General features: G+C 39.8%; 1 protein-coding gene across 2 annotated transcripts in view; it reads right to left on the reverse strand.

Moving 5' to 3' along the window:
* PPM1D (protein phosphatase, Mg2+/Mn2+ dependent 1D) overlaps positions 1 to 17,511 on the reverse strand; it is a 65,551-nt gene that overhangs the window by 6,762 nt on the left and 41,278 nt on the right. Inside the window, exons 4-6 of one of the 2 annotated variants that reach the window (XR_004070321.3) lie at positions 9,609 to 9,799; positions 857 to 1,099; positions 656 to 766 (exon numbers count right to left, since the gene is read on the reverse strand). Coding sequence is in view for 1 of the 2 variants with exons in the window: in XM_019027613.4 (XP_018883158.2) it covers positions 857 to 1,099; positions 9,609 to 9,799 (434 nt within the window). In the remaining variant the exon portion in view is untranslated. The remainder of the gene's footprint in view (positions 1 to 655; positions 767 to 856; positions 1,100 to 9,608; positions 9,800 to 17,511) is intronic. The other variant, XM_019027613.4, reaches the window with a different exon arrangement.

Raw genomic sequence — 17,511 nt, forward strand, 5'->3', positions numbered from 1 at the left:
CATATGTATATAAAGTGAAAGAAAGCAAAACAGTAATAATCCATTTCCAAGTATTGACTATAGGATTACGACGCCCAAAATTAAAGGCCTTTGACACTTTAAAAAACTTCCTGAATAGATGACATTAGATTTCGCTACATTTCCCATTTTAATGGTCAGTCTACTGAAAACACATTCTCAGAAAGCCAGGTTAGCCATGCTATGTATTAAAGCAATTATCAATCAATACTGCTAATTTTTGGCGGGAAAAATTAGGATGAAAACACAACCAAGTATTTGAGTTCTTAGTAAATCAAAAAAGGAAAGTATGATATCTACTTAAAATTTGCTTATTTCAAAGCATATCTTAAACTCAATCAATATTAACATGGATAAGAAATAGGAATAAAGTTTCTTATACGAGTTAACAGACAACCAGTTGTAACGTCTGCTATCCTCAGGTCCAGCTCAATTTTGATTCTCTATAACCTTGTTTAGACAGTTTAATCTCTCAGGCTTATTACTGATAAAATGAAATAATAACATTAGCTCTACTTCTGGGCTACGAGATTCAAATAAAATATATTTAAGTGCTTCACAAACTTCTAAATGCTTTAAAAATAATGTTCATAGCATTAGATGGCAAACAATAATATTCTTAAGGGCCCACAATCACCTTTTTATTAGTGCTGTACATATGGCTGGCATTCAGATTAGTATTGATGTAAAGATGGCTCTCTGATAATAAGTTACATCACTTTCTTGAATCGAGTTCAAATCCAAAATCCTGTAAGAATTTAAAAATTGTTTCCAGGTGACGCTAACCAAAGAACTGGTGTCTATTAAAACATAACTTAAAAACTATGGAACTATATACCTTGACTGGTGGTGTAGAACATGGGGAAGGAGTCATCACACAGGTTTCTTGACTATTATAGGAAGGGCTGTCAGTCAGGTTCAGGTATAACTCATCTTCATTGGTAAAGTTTCCCTGATTGTCCACTTCTGGAGAGATGCAGATTACTATGGCACTAGTGTTATCTGCTCGGAGCATACGCTGCCTCCAGCGGCCCAATGCTCGATTCACAAGCATTTTGGCACAAGATTGTCCATGCTCACCCTGTATTCAAAAGAACAAGGAGAAGGAAAGTAACTCAGATTTAGCTGCCACTACATCTGTATCTATATCAAATTAAATATTTGGTGTTCATTGTGGCCCAAATAAAGCTCCCAAATTTTTTTTTTCTTTTTTTTTTTTTTTTTTGAGACGGAGTCTTCCTCTGTCACCCAGGCTGAAGTGCAGAGACGCGATCTCGGGTCACTGCAAGCTCTGCCTCCCGGGTTCATGCCATTCTTCTGCCTCAGCCTCCCACGTAGCTGGGACTACAGGCGCCCGCCACCATGGCCGGCTAATTTTTTGTATTTTTAGTAGAGACGGGGTTTCACCATGTTAGCCAGGATGGTCTCGATCTCCTGACCTCGATCCACACGCCTCTGCCTCCCAAAGTGCTGGGATTACAGGTGTGAGCCACTGCGCCCAGCCAAAGCTCCCAAATTTTCAAACATTATCCCCAGTCTCCTTAGCCATGTTAAAATAGTACTTTTCTAAATTCAAAAAATACTAATAAAACAAGGTTTTATCCTGTCATTAAATTTCACTATTTTTATTTTTATCAAGAAACTCAGCCTTCACTGTAACTTTATTTAGAAAAAGTTGTCCAGGCGCAATGGCTCATGCCTGTAATCCCAGCATTTTGGGAGGAGGAGGCGGGTGGATCATGAGGTCAGGAGATCAAGACCATCCTGGCTAACATGGTGAAACCCCATCTCTACTAAAAATACAAAAAATTAGCCGGGGGCGACGGCACATGCCCCTAGTCCCAGCTACTCAGGAGGCTGAGGCAGGAGAATCGCTTGAACCCAGGAGGCGGAGGTTGCAGTGAGCCAAGATCGCGCCACCGCATTCCAGCCTAGGCAACACAGCAAGACTCCATTTAAAAAAAAAAAGAAAGAAAGAAAAAGAAAAAAAGAAAATAAAAAGTTATAAAGAAGTTACTTAAAAAGAAAGTAGCCAGGTGTGGTGGCTCACGCCTTTAATCCCAGTACTTTGGGAGGTGGAGGCAGGTGGACTGCGAGGTCAGGAATTCAAGGCCAGCCTGACCAACATGGCGAAACCCCATCTCTGCTAAAAATACAAAAATTAGTCAGGCATGCTGGTGTGTGCCTGTAATCCCAGCTACTTGGGAGGCTGAGACAGGAGAATTGCTTGAACCTGGGAGGCGGAGGTTACAGTGAGCCGAGATCACTCCACTGCACTCCCGCCTGGGCAAGAGAGCAAGACTCCGTCTCAAAACAACAACAACAACAAAAAGTAAACATCAAGTTATTTAGAAAACATAATTCACAAACAAGACAATCAGGCATGGTACAAAAAAAAAATCATTGCAAAGGGTCAAATTCCTTCTAACATAAGAGATTCTGCAAATCGAAGAAAATGACTCAACATAAAAATTGTCAAAGAATATAAACAAAATCCAGAGAAAAGGAAATATAAACAGCTCATATATATATATAAACAGTCAATGTCACTCATATGAGGAAAAAGTAATACAATAACTGCTTATAGTATAAAGAACAAATATATACCAATTGAACGAGTAAAGAAAACAAAACCAAAAGGATCTCATTTTATGCAAATAAATGTGGCTTGGAATAAAACTTCCAGTGTCATGAATTTAAAATCTGCTAGGTTTCACAGAACGAAAGTGAAAATGATGTACTCCAGGAAATAAGCCTACATGTATTTTTTTCTTTCTTTTCTTTTCTTTCTTTTTTTTTTTTTGAGATGGAGTTTTGCTCTTGTCGCCCAGGCTGCAGTGCAATGGCACGATCTCAGCTCACTGCAACTTCCGCCTCCCAGGTTCAAGTGATTCTCCTGCCTCAGCCTCCCAAGTAGCTGGGATTACAGGCACCTGCCACCATGCCCAGCTAAATTTTTTTTTTGTATTTTTAGTAGAGACAGGGTTTCACCACGTTGGCCAGGCTGGTCTTGAACTCCTAATCTTAGGTGATCTGCCTGCCTCGGCCTCCCAAAGTTCTGGAATTACAGGTGTGAGCCGCCGTGCCCGGCTGCCTGCATGTATTAAAAGTACCCATAGAAATAAATGACTGATGAAAATGAGTGGAAAATTTTGTTTGTTGTTTTTTGAGACAGGGTCTCACTCTGTCACCCAGGCTGGAATGCAGTGGTGTGACCTCGGCTTACTGCAGTCTCCACCTCCTGGGCTCAAGTGATCCTCCCACCTCAGCTGCTTGGGAGGCTGAGGTAGGAGAATCAGTTCAGCCCAGGAGGTGGAGGCTGCAGTGAGCCGGGATCGCACCACTGTGCTCCCAGCCTGGGTGACAGAGTGAGACTCACTCTCTCTCTCAAAAAAAAAAAAAGCATATTATTTCAATAGACGCTGAAAAAGCATTTCATAAAATTGAACATCACTTTATGATAAAAACCCAACAAAAATAAGTATAGTAGAAATATACCTCAAAATGACAAACTCACAGCCAACATCATACTGAATGGGGAAAAAAAATTGAAGGTCTTTCCTCTAAGGACTGAAACAGACAAGGATGCCCCACTCTCACTACTGTTATTCAATACAATACTGGAAGTCCCGGCCAGAGCAATTAGGCAAGAGAAAGAAATAAAGGGCATCCAAACTGGAAACGAATAAGTCAAACGAGCCTTGTTTGCAGGTAACATGATCTCATACCTACAAAAACCTAAAGACGCCACCAAAAAACTGTTAGAGCTGATAAATTCAGTGAAACTGCAGGATACAAGATGAACATACAAAAATCAGCAGCATTTACATATACTAACAGCAAACAATCTGAAAAAGAAATCAAGAAAGCAATCCTATTTCCAATAGGTACACAAATTATAAAATGCCTAGTAATCAATTTAACCAAAGATGTGAAAGATCTATAAAGGAAAACTAGAAAATACTGATGAAAGAAATTGAAGAGGACACAAAAAGATACAAAGGTAGTCCATGCTTATGGATTGGATGGATTAATATTGTTAACATGACAATACTACCCAAAGCAATTTAAAGATTCAATCCCTATCAAAATTGAAATGACATTCTTCACATAATTTTTTCTTTAAGCTCAGAATTTATATGAAACCACAAAAGATCCTGAATAGCCAAAGCAATTCTAAGCCAAAAGAACAAAGCTGGAGGCATCACACTACCTGACTTCAAAACTATACTAGAGGGCTACAGTAACCAAAATAGCATGGTACTGCTACAAAAACAGACACATAGACCAATGGAACAGAACAGAAAACCTATATATAAATCCACGCAATTTGCAGCCAGCTCATCTTCAACAAAGGTGCCAAGAGCAACAATAAATGGTAGTGGGAAAACTGGATAACTATATGCTGAAGAATGAAACTATACCCCTATCTCTCATCACACACAAAAATCAAATCAAAATGGATTAATGACTTAAATCTAAGATCTCAATTAGTAGAACTGGTAACCACAATTCTATTCCCTCTGTGAGATCTACTTTGATCTCACAAACTATGAAACTACTAGAAGAAAACAACATTGAGAGAAACGCTCCAGGACACTGTTCTGGGCAAATAATTTTTGCATGAGACCTCAAAAGCACTGGCAACCAAAGCAAAAATAGACAAATGAAAATACAAGCTAAAATGCAAAGGAAACAAATCAACAAAGTGAAGAGAGAACCCACAGAATGGGATAAAACATCTGCAAACTATCCATCTGACAAGGAATTAACAACCACAATATGTAAGGAGCTCAAATCAGTAGCAACAAAACAAAACAAGCCCCAAATAATCCAATTTTAAAATGGGCAAAAGATCTAAAATACACATTTCTCAAAAGATATATAAATGATTAACAGATATATGAAAAAATGCCCAACATCACTAATCATCAGAGAAATGCAAATCAAAACCACAATGAGGTATCATCTCACTCCAGTTAAAACCGCTTGCATCAAAAAGATAGGCAACTACAGATGCTGGTGAGGATGTGCAGAAAGGGGAACCCTCAGTGTTAGTGGGAATGTAAATTAGTGCAGCCACTACGAAGAACAGTATGAAGGTTCCTCAAAAAAAAAAACAAAAAAAAAAAACAGAAGTAAACTACCATATGATCCAACAATTCCACTACTATACATATATCCAACAGAAAGAAAATCAATACACTGAAGGTATATCTGCACTCCCATGTTTATTGCAGCACTATTCACAATAGTCCAAATATGGAATCATCCTACGTCAATTCCATTTAACACATGAATGGATAAAGAAAATGTGGTGTATATACACATACACAATGAAATAGTATTCGGTCATAGAAAAGAATGAAATCTTGTCATTTGCAGCAACAGGGATGGAACTGGAGGACATTATGCTAAATGAAATAATCCAAGCACAGAAAGACATGATCTCACTCATATGTGGCAGCTAAAAGAGTAGATCTCACAAAGAGAGAGAGTAGAATTGTGGTTACGAGAAGCCAGGAAGGGTAGTAGGGAGAGAGAGATGAAGGGTGGAAAAAAAGAATATAAATGGATTTTTTACTATTGAATCGTACAATTTCAAATAGTACAAATAGTAAATGTCATATGTATAGTATACTTCGAATTTTTTAAAGTGTGTTTTAAAAATCTCTATTTTTAAGTGTAGTTATGTCCACTCAAACTTTTTTGTGCTTTTCTCTTGAACTAGAAACAATCAATCATGCCTTATGTGTCTTCTTAAAGGACTGCCCTTCTGGGTTTTGTGAATCTCCCTAAATAATTAATTTCTGCTCTATTATTTTCAACCTCCTACTTTGAGGGGTTTTACTATGATATTCTTTTTTCTAACTCTGACTGGATCACTTAGATTGTTTTCTTCATGTAGAATACCATGAGCCTTGTGTTATGGATGCATCATTTTATGTGCCACAAACGAAATAAAAAACACTGTCGGCTGGGCGTGGTGGCTTGGCATGGTGGTTCACGCCTGTAATCCCAGCACTTTGGAAGGCCGAGGTGGGTGGATCATGAGGTCAGGAGATGGAGATCATCCTGGCCAATGTGGTGAAACCCCGTCTCTACTAAAATAAAAAAAATTAGCCAGGCGTGGTGGCACGCGCCTGTAGTCCCAGCTACTCGGGAGGCTGAGGCAGGGGAATCGCTTGAACCTGGGAGGCAGAGGTTGCAGTAAGCTGAGATCGCGCCACTGCACTCCAGCCTGGCGACAGAGCGAGACTACATCTCAAAAAAAAAAAAAAAACCAAAAACACTGTTAATTGAACTATGATATACCATTTGTAAAAAGTATTCCAATTTCAGAGATATTAAAAGAAAATATGCACCTCAGAATTGATTAAAGGCAGCATTAATCTCTAATTCATGAATCTATCACATTCCCTACGGCATGTAGTTCCACTCTCCAAACACCAGCTAACTGAGCCCTTACCTCTCACTTTTTCGGTGTGCCTGTTTCCCTTCCCATCAATGCTCTATGAAAACAGACAATTATATAAACCATTTTCCACTATCTTACCTGTATATTTTTCCCTCAGCTAACTAGAATTCTGCTGACTTGAGTCCCCCTAATATTGTGTGCTCTTAAACCACACAGTCTCTCTAAGTGCATATATTGCCACAATTTACGCAACTCTTGTTAACTGTTAAATTAGTATTTCCAGGCTTCCCTCCCAAGTTTTTATTTTTAAAGAGATGAGGGTCTCACTATGTTGTCCAGGCTGGAGTGCAGTGGCTATTAACAAGCACAATCATAGCACCCTACAACCTTGAACTCCTGGGGTTAAGCAATCCTCCCACAGCCTCCTGAGTAGCTGGGACTATAGGAGCATGCCACCCCTCTCTCTCAAATATTTATAACTGCCTACTGAAGATATCTATCTAGATGAACCACAGGTACCTCAACTCAACATGCCTATGTCTGAACTAATTACCTCCCCCATCTCTCCCTAAATAATGTCTCTTCTTTATAACAGCTTACTAGTCACCAGAGTTAGAAATTTAGGTGTCATCATATTCTTCCTCCTTATAAACATAAGAGCTGTCAATTCTACTACTCATGTATTTGTGTTTTTTTTTGTTGTTGTTGTTTTGAGATGGAGTCTCGCTCTGTCACCAGGCTGGAGTGCAGTGGCACGATCTCAGCTCACTGCAACCTCTGCCTCCTGGGTTCAAGCAATTCTCCTGCATCAGCCTCCTGAGTAACTGGGATTACAGGTGCGAGTCACCACGTCTGGCTGATTTTTGTATTTTTAGTAGAGATGGGGTTTCACCATGTTGGCCAGGCTGGTCTCGAACTCCTGACCTCAAGTGATCCACCTGCCTTGGCCTCCCAAAGTGCTGGGATTACAGGCTTGAGCCACTGTGCCCGGCCTACATGTATTTCTTTGTGTTTTTTCCAAAACCCACTGCTGCCTTAGATTAAGCCTGCAAATTTTCTTGCTCAAATATCACTCTCTTCCATGAAGCTTCCTATGCAGTCTTGTGAAGTTTTCTATCGTCTCACTCTCCCCGGTCTCATAAGACTTGTTCTAATTATACATTATACGGATGCTTCCTTCAATACTCATCTTAAAACACTTTATGGTTCATAAATAGGTTCTTCCAACGCACTACAAACTGGTTTTTTGTCTTTATGCCATTGAAATGATCTCTCTCAGATCATTAAAGAATTCTAAATCCATTAGACAGAAGAGTCTTTATATTACTCTTTGATACATGATAATCTCCAACTAAATGCAACACACCAGGCCCTGAACGTGTAAAACTGAATCAAGATGACTCTCACCTTAAAAGAACTCATGATCTAATGGGATTGTTAGTTTTTTATATATTCTATTTATAATAATATGGTAAGTGCTGAGGAAGGACCATATTCTATTTACCTTTGCAATCCCTGTACCTAGTACCTAGTATGTTAATTGAGTGAATGAATGGAGGCAATTTTTTTTTTTGAGACAGAGTTTCGTTCTTATTGCCCAGGCTGGAGTGCAATGGCATGATCTTGGCTCACTGCGACCTCTGCCTCCTGGGTTCAAGAGATTCTCCCGCCTCAGCCTCCTAAGTAGCTGGGACTATAGGCGAGTGCCACCACACCCAGCTAATTTTGTATTTTTAGTAGAGGTGGGGTTTCATCATGTTGGCCAGGCTGGTCTCTAACTCCTGACCTTGGGTGATTCACCCGCCTCAGCCTCCCAAAGTGTTGGAATTACAGGCGTGAGCTACTATACCCGGAATGAATGGAGGCAATTTAACAAAAATTCAATCAATTTGCCCCTCCTTCCACCTCAAAATACAGCTTTACTATTCCTGCCATCTGAGAGAAAGATCATCTTTTCTAAGGATAACCCATCTTTGGGTTTTTGATTCCAGATACTTCCATGTGCTCTGTTAGGGGATGATGATGAAAATGTTTTGAGATTAGGAGCTGGGCATGGCACCACAGTAGTCCCAGCTGCTCAGGAGGCTGAGGTGAGAGGACCGCTTAAGCCTAGGAGTTCTAAACCAGCCTGGGCAACACAGTGACACCTCATCTCTTGGGGGGAAAAAAAAACAAAAAAAGTAGTAGAAGTAGTGGTGATGGAGGCTGGGTGTGGTGGCTCATGCCTTAAATCCCAGCACTTTGTGGGGCCGAGGCATCACCTCAGGTCAGGAGTTCGAGCCCTGCCTGGCCAACATGATGAAACCCCATCTCTACTAAAAATACAAAAAATTAGCTGGGTGGGGTGGCACACACCTGTAATCCCAGCTACTCGGGAGGCTGAGGTGGGAGAATCGCTTGAATCCAGGAGGCGGAGGTTAGAGTGAGCTGAGATCGTGCCACTGCACTCCAGCCTCGGTAACAGAGCGAGACACTGAGACAGTCAGAAAAAAAAAAAAAAGTAGTAGTGGTGATGGTTGTACAACTTTGTGAACTACACTAAGAATCACTGAATTATACACTTTAAAAGGATAAATTTTGGCCGGGCGCAGTGGCTCACGCCTGTAATCCCAGCACTTTGGGAAGCCAAGGCAGGCGGATCACGAGGTCAGATCGAGACCATCCTGGCTAACAAGGTGAAACCCCACCTCTACTAAAAATACAAAAATTAGCCGCGTGTGGTGGCAGGCGCCTGTAGTCCCAGCTACTCAGGAGGCTGAGGCAGGAGAACAGCGTGAACTCAGGAGGCGGAGCTTGCAGTGAGCCGAGATTGTGCCACTGCACTCCAGCCTGGGTGACAGAGCAAGACTCCGTCTCAAAAAACAAAAACGATAAATTTTATGGTATGGAAATTATATGTCATTTAAAAAAATAAGGAATTAGCAACGTTTCACAGGCCAATTTATACTGAAGTCAGTGGTTGTGTGTTTTGTTATTAGACTTCAGTTATATATTTCTTGTCTCATTCCTCTAATGATTAGGAGCTACAAAGCCTATGTTTTACCCACTAGCAGATCGAGGCAAATGCAAAAATCTACCCAAGGTCAATGTCCTTAGTTCATATTCAAGATTCTGAAAGAAGTACCAAAACAATGTTTAGACAACAATATCAAGTTATTCAATCACATCTTACCATCAGGTATTTTTTCTCCTCTTGGTCCTGGCACATTGAGATGGCATCTTGTGGTGGAATCATATTCCAAAGTCCATCACTCCCCAATATAATATACTTGTGCTTCTGAGGGTCAAGAGTGTGGACACTTGTGTCTGGTTCAGGTGACACCACAAATTCACCACTGAAGAAATCATAGCTCCACAAATCACCTGGGGGAAGGGAGCAGAAAAAGCAAGAAGTATTAGTTGGAAGCTAATAGTACAACAGCAACAGATTAAAAGAGAAAATCTACACAGTTCATCTCAATAGACGCAGAAATGCATTTGGTAACATTCAAACTCCTTTCATGATAAGATTTCCTAGCAAACTAAGAATAAAAGGGAGCTCCCTTAACCTGATAAAGTATATCCACCAGAATTCTGTAATAATCATCTTAAAGGTAAAATGTTAAAAGTATTCCCTTTAAAATGTAGAAATAAGAAAACTATGCCTTGTATCATTGCTTCTCTTCTAATACTATACTGAGTCCTTCCCAGCACAGTAAGATAATAAAGTATATACAAAATGGAAAGGAGAAAATAATACTAATATTATTTGCAGATAATTTCATTTCTACATGGAAAACCAAAAATAAATTATTACAATAGAAAAGTTTAGCAAAGTTGTGAAATACAAACCCAATATATAAGTCAACGTATTTCTATATGATAGCAAGACACAGAAAATATAAATTTTTAAATAATCCAATTTTAACAATGAACCAAATGTAAGGAACTTAGGAACAACTTTAACAAATGGTATACACGCCTGTTATGAAGATTATAGATTCTATTTTGAAACATTAAAAAGATAATCTAAATAAATGAAGTAACCAATCAGATTCATAGATAGCAATACTTACTATAATAAAGATGTCAATTATTCCCAAAATAATCTACAAAGTCAATGTAATTCTAACCAAAATCCCAAAAGGATTGTTGCAGAATTTGACAGGCTGAGTGCAAAGGGCCAAGATTAATCAAGATAATTTTGAAGAAAAAGGACAAGATGAGAACTTATCCTACAAACAGAAGTACCAATGGCTGTTTGCAAACTTCCTGTTAATCTCTAGATCAGTAAAGTACCTACATCAAAACTTACACAACAAGTACCAGTCACTTGCAAGAAAATTCAAAATATAAAAATGAGCATTGTAATGCTCTTTACCAACCATATGACCAAACTTTGGAGAGCAACAGTTCTCCCTTTCACTGAGTCAGAAAAAGAAAGCTCTTACATTTATCCTTCTCCTTGATTAGCTCCACATAAAAACAATGCCTAAACTTCTGCCTTTAGACCTATTAGATACAAACATCAAAATGTTCAAGAGACAATAACTTTTAGTCGACCCAGGCCATAAAAAAGATCAATAAAACTAAAACAGAAGAAAATAAAAATGATGTATAGAAACCATCTACTTTTCTGTAATATATAAGACAGCATAAATGAAACAATACAAATTTTTCTTCTGTTTCCAATAAATGTGGAAGAGGAGACAGAAAGGAGAAAACATTAATTTCTGCCTCTTTTGTTTATTGTGAACTACTTAAGGGAAAGGCCTAAATTAAAAGCAAAAGATTTTCAGACAAGAGGTTAAACAATTTTTGTCCCCTTTCAGTAGGTCTGTTTATTTTGTTAAACAAGAGGAAGCTTTGTCCTTTTCTTTATTTAAACTTCCCCACTAGCTCCCCATCAGAAATACTGGCAATTCAAACATGCTCAGAGTCCAAAGAAAGAATAATTCAAGTCAATTACTCCCACTCGAAAGTAGCAAAATCATTGCTAACCAGACTCTTCAAAAAGCAATTCAGCCCTCTGAGCAGCAAAACAGAATACATGCAACCACTAAAAGCTAATTATAATCCAGATAAGCTCACAAAGACACACTTACCTCTTTATACCAGCAAAACAAAGCTCCCTGGTTGACGAAATAATAAAAATGAACATGGAGACAGTGGCACAATCATGGCTCACTGCAGGATAGATCTCCTGGGCTCAAGTGATCCTCCTACGTCAACCTCTCAAGTAGATGGGACTATAGGTGTATATCAACAGGCCCAGCTAATTTATTTTTTGTAGAGATGGCGGTCCCACTATGTTGTCCAGGCTGGTCTCCAAGCCCTGGATTCAAGCAATCCTCCCACCTCGGTCCCCCAAAGTGCTGGGATTACAGGTATGAGCCACGGTACTTGGTCTGCCTTTTTATAATATTATGTAATACATTCGCATAGTACGAAAACCAAAAGATATAAAAGGGTACATATACAGTGAAAATTCTCCCTTCTCATCACTGCCCTTCCAGTTTTCCCTGTAAGGACCATTATTCTTATGTTCTTATCTTTCTGGAGATACCTATCTACCTACCTACATATGTATATATATATATATATATATACACACACACACACACACACACACATATATATATTTTACATTGCTTTGGTGAAACCATCCTTTCAAGTTTCCAACTCTTTTACTGACAACTTCCAAATCACTAGTCTCCAATATCTTTTTCTTTTTTTTGAGATGGAGTTTCGCTCTTGTTGCCCAGGCTGGAGTGCAATGGCACGATCTTGGCTCACTGCAACCTCTGCCTCCTGGGTTCAAGTGATTCTCCTGCCTCAGCCTCCCGAGTAGCTGGGATTACAGGCGCCCACCACCACGTCTGGCTAATTTTTGTATTTTTATTAGAGACGAGGTTTCATCATGTTGGCTAGGCTGGTCTGGAACTCCTGACCTCAGGTGATCTGTACACCTAGGCTTCCCAAAGTGCTAGGATTACAGGCGTTAGACACCACGCCCGGCCTCAATCTCTTATTTCTTTCTCAATAAACCTCAATACATTTTCAGAAGAAGGGATTGTTTCTTCTAACTTAAATTTTTAAACTCTGGGTTTTGACTAAGATATGTGGTCTATTTCTATTTCTTTGATTTCTTTCGCCATTTTGTAGTTTCACGCATATAAATCTTAAACACAGTTTGTTACAATTATACCTAAGTATTTCATGGTTTTCTTGGGTGCGATTATAAATGATACTTATTTAAATTTTATTACAAATTGTTCATTTTTAGTACATAAAAATATGATAGACTGTGTATGCTAAATCTAGGTCCTGTGAACTTGCTGAATCCACTTATTAATTCCAGTAGTTCTTTTGAAGATTATCCGGGATTTTTTATGCAGATAGTGTTGGAATCTGTGGATAGAGCTGGTTTTAGTTATTTGCTGAACCATCTGAGATTAGATTACAGACTCAAAACACTTCACCTCCAAACAGTAATACTTCAACATTTATCTCCTAAGCATAGGATGTTATTCTACCACACTCAGGCAATTTCATATTGCTATAGCACTGTCTAATATAAAGTTTATGTTCAAATCTTCCCAGTTGTCACAATAATGCATTTTTAATATCCAGGATCCATTCAAGGATCATTCTTCAGTCAGGTTAGGTGGCTCATGCCTGAAATCCCAGCACTTTGGGAGGTGGAGACAGGAGGACTGCTTGAGCCTGGGAGTTCGAGACCAGCCGGGGCAACACAGTGAAACCCCATCTTTATTTTTAAAAAAACTTTTTAAAAAGTTAATTGCATTTGTCATTTTTTAGTCATTTTTAACCTAAAACAATTCCCTAGGGTTTTGTTTTGTTTTTATCATTCATGGTATTGACAACTGTGAAGAGTTCAAGATAGTTCTTTTGCCAGGCACGGTGGCTCACACCTGTAATCCCAGCACTTTGGGAGGCCGAGGCAGGTGGATCACTTGAGGTCAACAGTTGGAGACCAGCCTGGCTAACACGGTGAAACCCCGGCTCTACTAAAAATACAAAAGTAGCTGGGTGGCACGCGCCTGTAATCCCAGCTACTCGGGAGGCTGAGGCAGAAGAATTGCTTGACCCCAGAAAGCGGACATAGCAGTGAGCCAGGATCATGCCACTGCACTCCAGCCTGGGCAAGAGTGAGACTCCATCTCAAAAAAAAAAAGAAAAGAAAAGAGTTCTATTGCACAATGACCTTTAAATTGGATCCATCTGATTGTTTCCTCTTGTTCTCGTGCTCTACAGGGGTTCATGAACGGGTAAACTCACTTTTGGCTACAGGACTACATTGCTGATGTCATGTCCTTCTCCGTATATCACATGAGGAGAGACAGTGTGTCAGTCAGTCCTATTATTGGCAGTATCGACTTTCATCATTTGGTTAAAGTGCTATCTACTGGCAGCATAAAGGTGCCTTTTTCTTTTTGTAACTGGTGAGTAGTCTGTAGGGTGAAAGTTTGAGGCTCTGTGAAATATCCTGTTCTGTACCAAAATATGCCATATTTTAGCATCTACTGATGATTCCTGAATGAATCAATTATTATAATGGTTATAAACTGATGATAGAATTAGGACATTCTAACTACATTTATTAGCTGACAGTTTATTTTACTTTATTTTGGTTCTTTTTGCTCTTCTTTCCCAACCCCAAAAAGGTTTCTTTTTTTTGAGACTGGGTCTTACTCTATTGCCCAGGATGGAGTGCATTGGTGCGATCATGGCTCACTGCAACCTGCGCCTCCCAGGCTCAAGCAGTTCTCTCACCTGTCTTCCAAGTAGCTGGGACTACAGGTGTGTGCCACCATGCCAGGCTAATTTTTTTGTATTTTTTTCTACAGATGGGGTTTCGCCATGTTGGCCAGGCTGATCTCGAACACCTGAGCTCAAGCGATCCACCCACCTCGGCCTCCCAAAGTGCTAGGATTACAGGCTGCTGGGATTAGAGACATAAGTCACTGTGCTCAGGCCTGAAAGTCTTTTTTTTTTTTTTTTCTTTTGAGACGGAGTCTCGCTCTGTTGCCCAGGCTGGAGTGCAGTGGCGTGATCTCGCCTCCTGGGTTCACGCCATTCTCCTGCCTCAGCCTCCCGAGTGGGGGGACTATAAGGTGCCCGCCACCATGCCTGGCTAAGTTTTTGTATTTTTAGTAGAGATGGGGGTTTCACTGTGTTAGCCAGGATGGTCTGGATCTCCTGACCTCGTGATCCACCCACCTTGGCCTTCCAAAGTGCTGGGATTACAGGCATGAGCCACCGTGCCCGGCTGAAAATCTTTTTTAAAGAAGAGTTTCCTGGCCGGAGGCAGTGGCTCACGCCTGTAATCCCAAAACTTTGGGAGGCCCAGGCTGGTGGATCACGAGGTCAAGAGATTTAGACCATCCTGGCCAAAATGGTGAAACCCGGTCTCTACTAGAAATACAAAAATTAGCTGGGCATGGTGGCACACGCCTGTAGTCCCAGCTACTCGAGAGGCTCAGGCAGGAGAATCGCTTGAACCCAGGAGCCAGAGGTTGCAGTGAGCCGAGATCGCACCACTGCACTCCAGCCTGGCAACAGAGCAAGACACCATCTCAAAAAAAAATATTTTCTTTGGAGTCTCTCTGAATCTGCTGTGGGTGGGGGTGGCTACCCAATTCACAAATCGTTCATTGCCCAATTAAACACCTTTAAATGTAAAAAAAAAAAAAAAAAAATCCATTCTTCTACCTGTACAATTTTTTATCTCTATATAGACTTACAGATTCTTTTTTATTCAATATTTTTTAACTTATTCCTGTTATAATTTGTTTTGATGCTCAAGTTGCTTCAAATTTGCTAGTAAAAGTCCCTAGAATCTGACCTTTCAACAAACTCACCAGATGATTCATACTCATAGACACTTTCCCTTGTTTTACCAGTTCAAAGAGTCTATATGATTCTATCTAATATGAAATAACTGGTAAGGATCAGAATTGGGCCTTTAACTAAGGGTTTTTATTACTGGTCTAGTGTTTGTACACCAAAGTAGGATCACAGAACATCATTTCTGTAGGTCCTGAAAGGAGGTGCCTTGGAAACTGGCAGACAGCCAATTCCCTTTTTTCCTCAGTAGAGGGTGCTGAAGGGACACCAGAAGAGAGGAGGCCTGCTTTCTGGTTCCAGTATATTTTCTGCTTGCTCCTGTGGCACTTGGCAGCCAGCAGTCCACAAGACACTCAGTGGTCCTTACACCTATCAAATTTCAGCACCCCTTTGAGTGGCTTCCCATGGAGAACTTCCAACAATGTTTACCCCCTCTAATCCATTCTCAAAACTCAATGAAAATTCTCTCTTTAAAACACAAACCTAATGGATTAAAGATTTAAATGTAAGACCTCAAACTGTAAGAATCCTGGATGGACATCAGCCTTGGGAAAGAATCTGTGACTAAATCCTCAAAAGCAACTGTAACAAAAACAAAAATTGACAAGTAGGACCTAATTAAAGAGCTTCTGCACAGCAAAAGAAGCTATCAACAGAGTAAACAGACAACCTACAGAAAGGGAGAAAATATTCACAAACTATGTATCTGACAAAGATCTAATATCTAGAATCTGTAAAGAACTTAAACAATTCAACAAGTTAAAAACAAATAACCCCATTAGAAAGTGGGCAAAAGGCATCAACACTTTTCAAAAGAAGATATGCAAACGGCCAAGAATCATAAAAAGCTCCACATTAGTAATCATTAGAGAACGCAAATCAAAACCACAATGAAATACCATCTCATACCCTGTCAGAATGACTATTATTAAAAAGCCAAAAAATGACAATGCTGGCAAAGCTGCAGAGAAAAGGGAATGCTTATACACTGTTGGTGGGAATATAAATTAATTCAGCCACTGTGGAAAGCAGTGTGGAGATATCTCAAAGAACTTAGAACTACCATTCGATCTAGCAATCCTGTTAGTGAGTATACATCCAAAGGAAAATAAATCGCTCTACAAAAAGACACATGCACTCAAATGTTCATTGCAGCACTATTCACAATAGCAAAGACAAGGAATCTACTTAGGTGCCCATCAAAAGTGAAATGCATAAAGAAAATATGGTACATACACACTACAGAATACTACACAGCCACAAAAAAAAAATGAAATTATGTCCTTTGCAGCAACACAGATGCAGCTGGAGGCCATTATCCTAAGTAAATTAATCCAATTTACTTAGGAAAAGAAATTTCTAAATTTCTAAATAAAAGAAATTTCCAATTTCTTTTAGGAAAAGAAAGCCAAATACCACATGTTCTCACTTGCAAATGGGAGCTAAACATTGGGTACACATGAAGATACAGATGGCAACAATAGACACTGGGGACCACTAGAGGGAGAAGGGAGAGGAGGAGGAAGACATGAAAAACTAACAATTGGGTACTATGCTCCCTACCTGGATGACGGAATCAATCGTACCCCAAACCTCAGCACCATGCAATATACCCATGTAACAAACCTGTACATGTACTTCCTGAATCTAAAAGTTGAAATTACAAAAACAAACAAAAACCCACAAATCTAGGATGAATGGTGGATGACAGCTGCAAAACAGTGTAACTGTACGTAACATCAATGAACCACGTGCTTTACAACGGTAAGTTACGTGTATGCTAAGTATATATTACCACAATTAAAAACACACAAATCTGGTTATGTTTCCCATTCCAACTCTGTTATAGTTCACAATTGTTTTTAAGATAAAGACACAATTCTTTTGTTTTTTCTGAAACAGGGTCTTGCTCTGTTGCCCAAGCTGGAGTACAGTGACATAATCTTGGCTCACTGCAGCCTCCTGGGCTCAAGCAATCCTCCCAACCAAAGCCTCCTGAGTAACTGAGACTACAAGCGCGTGCAACCACGCCCAGCCAATTCTTTGTAGAGGGGAGATTTCGCCATGTTGTCCAGCTGGTCTTGAACTCCTTGAACTCAAGCAATCCACCTGCCTTGGCCTCCCAAAGTGTCAGAATTATGGGTGTGAGCCACCACATCCAGCCAAACATGATTATTTACCACTGCCTATAAAATGCAGTATTTTCTCATTTTATCCAAGTCTCT

This window comes from Gorilla gorilla, chromosome 4 (assembly GCF_029281585.2).
Source record: "Gorilla gorilla gorilla isolate KB3781 chromosome 4, NHGRI_mGorGor1-v2.1_pri, whole genome shotgun sequence".
NCBI classification, from domain to species: domain Eukaryota; kingdom Metazoa; phylum Chordata; class Mammalia; order Primates; family Hominidae; genus Gorilla; species Gorilla gorilla.